Raw genomic sequence first — 11,676 nt, forward strand, 5'->3', positions numbered from 1 at the left:
AAATCCACGAGTCCCGTGGGACAGCACAGTGAGTGCAGACGGGCTGAAATGGGAATCCCCGCTGCCAGACTATATGGGTGTGGGATGCTCCAAGGGCAGGCACGAGGCAGAGGTGGGGCGGGCAGGGGGCCGCTATCGCCAACTCAAACAGCGCAGCAGGGCTGGCACCGGTGACGTGGAGGGCACGGTGAGCAGGTGACAGCGAGGCAAAGCAGCCCAGGTACCAGCTGCTGGCAGCACGGTGCCAGCTGAGCGCCCTCGGGGAGATCCGGCCCCGTTTTCCGGGTCAGAGCAAACAAATAAAACATGGCAGGGTGGCACGGGAGGCACTGCAAGGAAACGTTTCAGGTGCACGCTCAGACCCGGAGCGTGTCCCCTGACAGTGAGCATCTGAACACCCTTTTCCCAACATTTCAGTAGCTTCCCCAGAATAAAGTCAGATTTCCCTTATGGGAAACAAGCCTGCTACCGAGCAGGGAGGGAAGGGTGATGCCCCAGAGCCAGGCAATGCGAGCACCGTGCATCCCCCTGAGAGCAACAGGGACCAGGCGGGACCAGGACCTGGCTCGCCCTGCCCGAAGAAGCACAGCACCCAGCCTGGGACTAAGGACCAGCATCACCCCCACCCTATGCTCCAAAACTTCCTTCAGGCTGTATTTCTATGCTGTAAATTCTGTTTAATTTTTTTCCCCCTTCCTCTAATTTATTTTTCCATACGCAGTGAAGGGGAAATGGAGGGGTAAAACAAGCGACGCATCCAATTCCCAGACCTCGCCAACAGGCAGGAAAAAAGTGGTATAAAGAGTAAAAAAAATAAAATAAAATAAAACATCCCCAGCTGGGACAGCAGCCTCCCCCAGTGACACAAAGCAGGACTTGCTCTGGGATCCTTCACCCCGCAGAACAAATTGTTATTTCCAGCAGCACCACAAGGCCCCGCTCCCTGCCCCGGTGGTGGCCGGCACCGTGTGGGCTTTTGCAGCCCCCAAACCCCTCTGCTGGGTTTCCCCATCCCCTGCTCGGTGGGAATCCCTCCTGGGAATGGGTGCTCAGCTGCTTTTTCACCACCACCCTTGAGTTGCAAGAGCACAAAGCAATGTGTTTGGAGGCTGAGCCGTTTTAGTGTTTTAGTGTTATCGTGGATGACAAGCACCGGAGGCTGATGGTGCGATGCTCGCAGGGGACAACGCAGAGTTACCCCATTCGGCTTTCCTTCCACGTGCAGCTTCGTGCTGGAGCCTCCCGAGCATGTAACAGCACCCAGCCCGCTCCCAGGTGCCACCCTCCCCACGGGGACAGCCCCAAAAGCTTTGCCACCCGTTCTCCCCCCCTCCCTATAAGCAAAGCCCGGGGTGCGCCGTGCCGGGGGGAGCCTGATTTGCCTACCGCACTGCACCTGCCTCCTGCACCCCCAGCACCGAGATAAAAGGGCCAAGGGATGAGCACCCCTCCCACGGCAAACACCCCGGGATCGCTGCTCTGGCAGCGTCCCCGAGCTCTGCAGGATCCCGGCATCCTGCCTGGAGAGGCGATGGCAGCCCCAAAATAAGGAAAATAAATAAATAAATAAGGAAGTGTTCAGGGCAGGGCGATGGTTCAAGCAGCGAGGGTGGCCCCACAGTCCCAAGAGCTCAGCAGAAGGCATTAGGAAAAACCTGCCTGTCCCACCCCAAATTCCCCTTCCTTTGCTCCTGGGAATGGCTCATCCCCGAAATTTTGTGAGCATCCTGCAAAGGGCAGCTCCCCTCCAACACCGTGCACAGGGATCCTGCAATGGGGCCACAAAGCCCCAAGCAGCCTCCTCCATGGAGGAAAGCAAATTATTCTTTAGGGAAAACCCACATGCAAGCCCATTCTCTGCCTTCTCTCAATGCTAAGAGAACAAGGGGAGAATATTTCACCCATTTCCCCTGAAAATTCAAGTCCCCGGTCAGGCCAGCAGCCTTATTTGCAAAACTGAAGTCCCTTTAAAAATGCCTGGGGAAATTTCGGGGAAAAACATGGGGAAATGGGACTCCCCAGCCCGGGGCCACACCCGGTGGCCTTGTCCCCCCGGTGGTCCCTGCTGGTCCCTGGGGCACAGGGGGTGTGTGGCAGGGGGAATGCACAGCCCTGGCCTCAGACGGGCGATGTGAGCAGCCTAAAGGCAGGTTTTGTTCCCTCCTGCACCAAGGCAGTGGAAAGAATTTCCAGCTCTGGCTCCTGGGTGGAAAAGCTAAAAATCTGCATTTAAATAGTAACAGCTTCGGGGGCATTTAAAAATAAAATAAAATAAAATAAAGGCAGGGGAACAAAATAAAGCTTAAGATGGGGCTTTTTTCACCCAATTGCACCCCAAACCTTGAGGGGACAATCCCCACAGCCAGGCACAGCTTCCCCTGCCCAGCTCAGCCCCGGCTCAGCCTCACCCACGGGCTCGGTGAGGGAACCCCACTGCCTCCTGCGAGCCCAGCAGCACTCTGCGATCCTCTTCTTGCAGGTTTAATTTTTTTGCCCTACAACTATTTTTTTTTTTCCCCAGAATTTCCCCCTGATGCTCCAGTGCTTGCTTTTACCTCAGTCGTTCTGTTGGCACAGAAATGGATTTCCATCCCTGCAGGCTCTGCCCTTGGCCACCATCACCATCAGCGTGATGCCTCCGCTAAAATCCTTTTTTTTGGGGAGCCAAAATCTCCCCAAACCAGCAAATGTTCAGAAACCAAAGCCCCATCCATGCCAAGGCAAGCAAAACACCGACTTTGCAACACTTCTGGGACTGCCACACCATGCTGCAAGGCAGCCAGCGAGTCAAACACCCAGCGGCATAAAATTTAATAATGTTTAGGATTAAATAATGCTAACATAACAGCTTAGCAAACCAAACACACCAAGCTGCAGAGGCGGCGGTGCCGAAGCCCTCACGATGCTGGCTCAGCCCCTGCAGGCTTTAAATATCCCCGGGGAGGGCATTTGGTGCTGGAATTGCACTGCTGCCTTTAGGCTGAGTTCCATAAGATCTGGGGAAGAGCCGGGCGGAAACGTGCTCATGGCTTTTTTTTTCTTAAGAAACAGGAGAAATGGCATAGTGGGCTGCAAAGGTAAGAAAACCAGGCAGGAAAATGAGAGCAGGGCGCACAGCCAGAACTGGGTGCACTTGCTCCTGGCGGAGCGATGTCGCTCAGCACGCAGCGAGGGGCTGCTGCGGCGTGGGGCAGGGGGACAGAGGCAGAACGAGACCAAGCTTCCCCCCTCACAAGGAGCTCTTTGCAGCACTCCTGCCCACCAAAACAACCCATTTGCTTTTCCACATTTTTTTGCTTGACCTCTGGCACACCGCAGGCTTGGGACTGAATCACAACCAGCGTGGATGCAGTGCTACCAAACCAGGGGGGGACGTTTGCAAGGTGTAACCCCCCAAAAGCAAAGCCAGCAACCTCAGTAAACACCTAAAGCCCTGAAATATATTATTTTTCAACCCAAACACTGCTTGTTCCCTTCTTCATCAAGAGAAAGCCCTGGCTGAAACTGTGGGGCTGACCCCATCCCAATACACACAGTCTCGGATGGGGTAGGGTGTGTGTTTTGTTTTTGTTGTTCTCCATTTGTTTGTTTTCTGGAGGAAACGCCTCCCACTCCTGAAAGCGTTTGTGAAATCCGACAGCCGGGATATTCCCATCTCCAGGCGACTCCCATCTGCTGGCAAAGCCAGGCGGGCTGGCAACGCGCGGCCAGGCTACGGCAGCACAGCGCCCACCGGCCCTGCCCCGCACCGCAGCTAATGAGCTGCTGTTAAACTCAATTAACCTCAATTAACTTCAGCACAGATTATTATTATGTTTTGCTTTTTTTTTTTTATTTTATTTTTTATTTTCCAGAACTCCTTGCCCCAGCCAACCCCGCTCCCCAAACACACGCTGGCTTTTCCTGCCCCCCGCTCTCTGGGCTATTTTCAGCGATCGCCTTGGATGGGTGTTTGTGGCAAATGAAGTATGCACAGCACTGAGTTTAAATTATATCAGAAGAAAAAATAAAATATATATATGTTGCAGAATAGAAAAAAAAAGTCTTTCTGGATGGGAAAAAGGGATGAGCTGGGCAATTCATACTTTCAGGGCTGAACTCTCCGGGGATCGCGCATCCCTGGGTAGTTGAGCCCATTAACTTCCCACAAGGAGGCAGCTTGCTGGAAGAGTGGGGCCCATTTAATCTTATTTCCGTGACCTTCTTCCCATTGTGTATGATGTGTGCATGTAAAGGATGGAATTTTATTTTCATAGATACACACACGTGTATGATATATACATATATCTACAGATACAGATGTGTATGGAGTAGACTGGTTCAGTTGGAATGGACCTACAAAGACACAGACACCTACGCAGAGACCTATAAAGGTACCAGCAAACAAGTTTAAGAAGACTTAGTGTTGAGAAGACAAGTGTCAAGAAGAGGTGAAAAAGGGAAAAACCATGCAGAAGTGCAGAAAAGCAGCAAAACCCAAACCACGCGGAGCCCTGGGGAACGCCGTCCTCCACGGAGCGAGCGGGAGGCTCGGGGCCGCCTCTCCCCTGCAACTCTGTTTTCCTTTTTCCACTCGCTCACCACATTTTCCTTATTTTAGCGGGTTTTGTTGACTTGGAGGTTGCAAAATGGAAAAAAAAAAAAAAAAAAAGAAGGGAGCGCAGGCAGGTAACGGCGCCGGGCAGCATGAGGGGTGTCCCCACCTCGGATGCTGGCTCCATCGGTCCAGCTTGGCCAAGGGTAAGCGTGGGCAACCAAACCAATGGTTTTGGGGCAAAACCCTGGGGATTTGGCTTCCCTGGGCAGGCAGAGGGGACCGAGTCACTGCTGCCCGAGTTCCTCCTCGCAGCTCTGCACTTTGCTCCCCGCAGCTAAGGAAGAGAAGAGAATCTCCCCCGCCCACGCACCCCTCCCAAAAAGGAACCAACCGATTTTTATCAGCCACAAGTGCAAAAAAAAATGTTTCCAAAGCAGAAATAATAACAATTAAAAAATAAAAATTAAAAGGTGGGCACAGCGCTGCACAGGCTGGGGTGAAGGGGGTGATGGCAGTGGGACGTGGGGGCATCTGAGGCATTTTAGAAAGGAAAAAACAGGATAAAAACATGGGGAGGGGGAACCACAACCAACCATCACCCAGCCTGAGCTCCTCATATTTGGCTGTACCAGGGGCAGCCCTGCCCTGCGGCCCACAGTAACACCCGTCCCTTCTCCGCCTCCCCCCCCAGGGCTGGTTTAAAATACACCCGGTCTAAATAGCAGGAAACACCCGATGCCAAAACACCGCGGACAGGAACCCCGGGGCGCAGGGGAGGCGCAAGAGCAAGGAGCGGATTTCCTCCCCAAAACGTCGCAGCGCCGACGGTGCCCCCGGTGTGCAGGGCATGCACCCTCCGAGCCCCAGCCGGGCACGGGCACGGCAGCTCTGGCTAGGAAAGAGGTCTTTTTTTTATTGCCCCTGGGTTGTTTCCCCTCCGTTAGGGGATCTTTGAGCCAAAAGGCCACGGTGATTTGCAAACGCAGCCCAGGCGTGCAGGGGGGGGATGAAATAATCAAATGGGGTGACCTGCGTCAGCATATCCAGCTGCACGGGCAGCAGGTATTGGAAAATTTAAATTTTAGGAGGGTTGCTGTGAGCACAGCGGGGGCACCTACGTTTTGGGGTGCACGAGGTTCAGACCTCCCCAGAGAGGCTGGGGCTGGCGTTTCACCCCAAAGAAGCACGGTGCTGGTGACTGCACCCAAGCGCACAGCCCACGGGGACGTGCCCGAGCCCGGGGGTGCTGCAGGTAACAGCAATGGCAGGGAAATAAATAGGCAATAAAATGAAATAAATAGAGAGAAAGGGCTTTTATAGGATGATAGCAGCCCGACCTCAGCGCTGGGAGGTTCCCACAAACACCAGCTACAGGCACGAGGTGAATCGCCGGCGAGGATTCATTCAACACACAAAAATCCCAACAAAAGAGCAAAATTCAGGACACGACCCCTCTCCCCTTTCCCCCACGGGCTGCAGAAGGTGAGCAGCACCCCCCCAACCACGGCTTCAAGCCCCCGGAAAATATCCATTAGCACTAATTGCATTAATCCCAAGGGGAGCGGGGAGCCTCCCGCCCCGTCGCCCATCGCAGCAGCCCTGCCTGCAGCCGGTTAACCCGCGGGGTTCGACGCCCACGGAGGCGGCGCGCTCACGTCATGGAAACACTCAAGTAACCACAATTTTCTCTATTGCTTTTTGGCTCCAGCCCCTCAGCACTTCCAGCCTTCTCCCGCTACCTGTTTTACAGCGCGATAATCGCTGCAGACGCTTCGCTGCGGCGCTTGGCAATTTTATTTTAGTTTCTTTTTTTTTTTTTTTTTTCTTAATGTAGGTTACTGTTATAAGTTCTGCCTCCGATACTACAGCACTGAGATGTTGGAAAAAAAAAAAAAAAAGATTGTGAGTCATGATACCAACAGCATGGCACACACACAGTAATAGAAGTCGGTGGGGACGGGGTGCCTGGGGGCTCAATGTGCTGCCCCATGGACCCCCCCGAGGGGGTGCTCCCTGTCCAGCACCTAGCTGGGTGACAGGCACAGTGTACCCGTGCTGAGCTTTGGGATGATGGTTTGCAATGAATTGTCCTTAAAATAGATAAATAAATAAATAAATAAATAAATAAATAAATAAATAAATAAATAAATAAATAAATAAATAAATAAATGACATTTTGGTCGGGCATCACCATCCCACCCAGGTCTGCAAACGCTGCACGTGGGAGAAAAATCGAAGCTGGTGCCCGCAGAGGTTTGAGCATATGAAAAAGCACCAAAAAAAATAATAAAATTCTTTTAGAAGCAGATGAATGAACGCATCACAGGGCAGAGAACCAGCTGGACGGGGGGTCACCCAACATGCCATGTACACGTGGTCCCAGGGGACCTGTGTGGATAAAGGGCTCCGCAAGCCCGGTGCTAGCAGCACGTAGCAGTGGTTGTGCAAGCGGTGATGCCGGCCACACGTGTGTGCAGGGCAAGGATTTGGCAGCACAGAGCGAACCACAGGACAGGGAGCCGCATCGGCAGCACGGGGCCCTGCTCTCCCACCAGCAGCAGGAGAGAAAGCACGAAGCGAAAACGCAGCGGTACGCACGCTCCTCCGGCAGAGAAAATCTCTCTGGTAGCAAGAAATCCAAAGCAACAAAATTGTTTTGTGTTCGAGCAAGGAGAAAAGTGAAAATATTTAAACTAACTTGCAACCTAAACATCAACAACATTTTTTAAAGCTGAGCCGTGAGAGATGATTTGATTGTAGAACAGCGACTCGGTGGCTCAGAACTGGATCTGGTGACTGCAAGAGGCTGAAACAGGCACAGACCGAGCTGCAAGGGGGGAAGAGCAAGCAGGCTGGGGGCTGTACGGCACAAACGGCACCGAACGGGCCAAAATCACTCAGCTCTGTTAAAACAGACACCTGAAATACCGGGACAAGAGGATCTGTGTGCGTGGGGTGCACTTTTGGGAAGCCGTAGCGCACCCCGCTCTGTGCTCTGCAGCACAGCAGTGAGCAGCCCCCAACCAGCAGGAAAATACAAATATTAAAGAAATAACACTGGTGCAAGAAGTTCGGGGGGAAACCCCAAGGGTAAACCCCTAGGTAAAGGCAAGGCCCGTGGGTGCACCTGCACAAAAACCCCTTCCACACCAGTGCTGCCCCTGCCTCTGCTCGCCCTGGATGGGTTAAACTGCTGCAGGAGGCAGGCAGGACAGGGTGCATGGGAGGTTTTCTGAATGTTGCTCCTTATTCACTGTTTGTTTTTTTTTTCCTCAGCAAAAAGGTAGGTATGGAATTGGGTAACCCCAGAGGAAGGTGTGGGGCTCAAACCCCAAATTTCCTATCGTCCAGTTAGGAAAATTACATGGTCTCTCCACAACCCTGAAGGTGCTCACACTGTTTGAGTGCATCAGCATTTCTCCTAAGGGAAAGGATTTGGAGGAGGAGAAAAAAAAAAAAAAAGAAAGAAAGAAAAAAACACACAAAAAACCACGTAGCGTGTTTATGAATCAGACTGCTAAGCGTGTGTTTCGGGGGTGGAAAAGGTGGGCGATGCGCAGAGGAACAGAGAGCAGAGTGAGATGAGTCAGAAAATGCTGCTTTTCCCCTCCTTGCCGGCACCTCAAACGTTTCAGCACCAAACAGAAATTTCTCTCTTTCTTTTTTAAAACTGTCAGGAGCGAGCCGGAGCGATAACCCGGGCTGGGAGGCAGCCGGGGTGTTTCCCTGGTGCTGGAGCTGGCTCTTAATAATAATCTTTTAATGATGATAACCCTTAGGACAGGCAGCAGGTAATGCCGTCACTGTCGCATCTCACAACGGGGCGCACGAGGCTCTGGAGGCCACCAGGCAGGGTTTTGGGGTCACCCCAGGCACCGCTGGGGTCCCGCAGGGGATGGGTGAAAGGCCGAGGAGAAGGGCCTGATCCTGCCCGCTGCCATCGCCACTGCAGGAGGGATTTTGCTTTGGAGCTGGAGGAGGTGGCACGCAAAGAGATAAATGCCCCCATGCTGCAAACAGCCCGGCGCTTGACTCCGCTGACATTCACAGCCCATTTAGGTTACTGATGAGGCAAATAAAATTATGCATATGCATTAACGTTGGCAATACCGTGCCCGAAATGTGCGCTCATTTACACATGGAAATCCATTTAGGAAGAGAAATCACGGCTATATTTAAATCAGAAAAATCACTCGGCTGGCCGCGGGGCAGCTCCTGCTTACATCTGTCACTCCTCGGCAGAGCTGGAATCATTTCAGAGCAAATTCAGCCTTTGTTTTTTTAAGTTCAGAAAGAAAAGAAAAAAAACACATTGGCACTCCCGTACCCTCCAGCCCTGTCTATCATAAAATTAAAAAAATAAATAAAAAACTGAAATAAGAAGGCAGAGCTCTTGTTTCAGGTGGCCTGAAAGCAGCTGCAGCGCGGAGCTCGAGGGCTCGGGAGCCTTTTGCCAGTGGCCACGGCGAGACCTCAGCGCGCCGCGGCTCCTCCAGCTCCCCTGGCAAACGAAATCGCCGCGCTGCCAGCGCCAATGACAGATTTGAAACTCAAACATGAGCCCTTCCGAACAGAGAAATATCTTCTCCGAGCCCAGTAATCTATAGCGCGCTGCTCAGCTGCCAAGCCGCTAATTGGAGATATTAAATAATCAGCATTGCGCTCTGCTTCCTCCTACAAAGGGAGCTGCGAGCGCTGGAACTGAAAAGCAGTTTTAGGCTCCTAAAGAATGTGCCCCCCCCCCAAAAAAAATACATATACACAAATAAAGGTGGCCCCTCAAAATACCTACACACACTTCAATAAAGCATGCCAGAGGCCACTGCTTCTCGCTCAATGGTGCAGCTCGCTGCAGCTCTGATTTCTGAAATGCACCAACCCAATCAGAAATAAAATAAAATAAAATGAAGAAGGCAGCTCCCCAATGTATGTCAGGAGAAGTTTTGACGGAAGATGCTGTATTTCGGGCCGTGATTCACACCGCCACTGGCAGTTGGATTTCAGGTGTGGAAGGAAATGAATGAACGTGAGCCGGGAGGGTGCGAAAATGAAACCCGCCGGAGCCGCGGGGCTGCTCCGCGCTGCAAGAGACGCGAGATTTGAATTTTCTTCCCCCTTCTGAGCTCTGTGCGAGCTCAAGCGAGACGCCAAACTGCCCCGCACTTCCGCTGCCAAAATTTAATTTAAGCTTAAATTAAAATGCAATTTAATACGAGCCACCTTCGAGCCCACCGTGCTGCCCCACACCGCTCCCGCAGCAGACTGGGTACCCAGGGCGTGCAGGTGCCGGCTCCTGCAGCCAGAACACAGCCTGCAAGCCCTCACCGTGCTGGAAAAAAGGCCCTTTGCTTAAAAATGAGCTTTTAAAACAAAAAGAACAAGCCACACAGGGTCCCATTCTTCACCATTTTAACACAAAAGCGGTCACACCTGAGCCACACACAAGAAAAACCCAAGATTTGCACAAAAGCGCAAAAAGCCATTATTTTTTGAAGCCTTCCGCCACATTTGCACCCATGCTGCTGCCCGCACGTTGCGCTGGGCAGCAGGCACAGGGCTGTGCCGTGAAGGCGACAGCCACGGGACACCCCCAGGCGAGAGGCTCTCACGGATCACCACTTTGTAAGAAATTTGTGGTCGGGAGCAAAATTTGCTGCACCGCAGATGGAGGAGGCGAGCGCACGGCCACTGCTTGAGGGAGGTGAGGGGGGTGAAAAAGAAACAAATTCAAAGAGAAAAATTTATTGCCACCGCTAAGCCTTCGCTTGGCACCTACGCCACACGCTCGAGGCACCTCTCCGGAGGCAGAGAGCCCGGTGCCACCAAGCAGCCTGACTCAGGGAGGATGATTCACCTGGGCAAACAGGAGCAGGCACCGCCAGCCCCGCAGCGGCCAGGCCTGCAGGTGACACTGCCCCATGGCATGGAGCACCCAGGGGCCACCCTGGGGCCAGGGGGAATTTGGGGAGTGAGTGTAGCCTGGGATCAGAACCGGCAATTTTGGGGGGTTCTGCCCCCAAAGCAGGCAGCGGGTGGGAGGCTCCGATCCCTGCGGCTGGGGGGGCTCAGGGCTGGTGCTGCCGGGCAGGATGGGACCCCCTGGGGCTGGGGTGCTACCCAAGACCCTGTCCCCACTCAACGGGCTGGGGGCACCCAGTGGGTCCCAGGCTGGTGGTTGTGCTGAGAGCTTGCAGAGAGATGCTGCCCTTCGCTGCTCGCCCCAAAGGAGCCGCAGCAGCACCCGATGGCCACGCAGGGACCCAAGCCCTGCTGCCACCCCACACCTTGCTGCCACCCTGTGTCCCACTGCCACCCTGCTGCCACCCCACTGACACTCCACGTCCTGCTGCCACCCTGCTGCCACCCCATGTCCTTCTGCAACCCCACTGCCACCCCGCTGCCACCCCACATCAAGCCAGCAGCGGGCCCTCTCCGGACCAATTTTGGGGCACTCCCCGCACCCCGGCCAGGACAAAAACTTCCCCCAGAGCCCCCCCAGCCCCCTCCACACCCACCCCAAACCTCCCCCCAGCCCTAGCACAGCTCCCGGTGCCCCCGGCCCCCCCCATGCCCACCACCGGGCGTCCCTCGGGGTGCCCCCGCGCATCCTCCCACCGCCCCCCACCCCATACCGCCGCACCCCACGGCACCCCACACTCACCATTAGGGCCGTACTTCTCCCGGCTCCTCCGGACCTGCTCGGGGCTGAGCCCGCAGCTCTCGGCCACGCCGAAGCGGCGCAGCACGTCGAGCACGGGCAGGCTGTGCGCCGCCTCCATGCCCCCAACAACGGCCCGGGGAGGGGAAGGGGGGTCCGGGGATGGGGAGAGGAGGGGAGGGGGCTCAGGGACCGGCCGCCGGGCTCCCGGGGCCGCGCACGGAGCGCACTCGGGGGCCGCCGCCGCTCGCCCTCCGCCGGCACCTCGGGGAGCGGAGCCGCCGCCCGGCCCCTCCTCCCGGCCCTCCCCGCCCCTCCCCGCCTCCCCCGGCCCCCCCCGGGACCGTGCCCGGGTCGGCCCGGGACAGCGCTGCCCGGCCCCGGGGCCGTGCCCGTGGTGTCCCCCCCCCGCCCCCTCCACAACCGGCCCGGGGGTCCCCGCTCCCTGCTCCAAATGTCCCCCTGTGCCGGGGGGGCTGCG

General features: G+C 55.0%; 1 protein-coding gene across 1 annotated transcript in view; it reads right to left on the reverse strand.

The window, feature by feature from the left end:
- The window catches only part of ATP2A3 (ATPase sarcoplasmic/endoplasmic reticulum Ca2+ transporting 3), a 43,656-nt gene extending 32,154 nt beyond the window's left edge, over positions 1–11,502 (reverse strand). The window contains 1 exon segment of the mRNA XM_068655768.1: positions 11,199–11,502. Coding sequence (XP_068511869.1) covers positions 11,199–11,316 — 118 coding nt within the window. The 5' untranslated portion in view covers positions 11,317–11,502.
- Between the last annotated feature and the right edge of the window lie 174 nt (positions 11,503–11,676).

This window comes from Anas acuta, chromosome 19, assembly GCF_963932015.1.
Source record: "Anas acuta chromosome 19, bAnaAcu1.1, whole genome shotgun sequence".
In the NCBI taxonomy this organism is placed as follows: domain Eukaryota; kingdom Metazoa; phylum Chordata; class Aves; order Anseriformes; family Anatidae; genus Anas; species Anas acuta.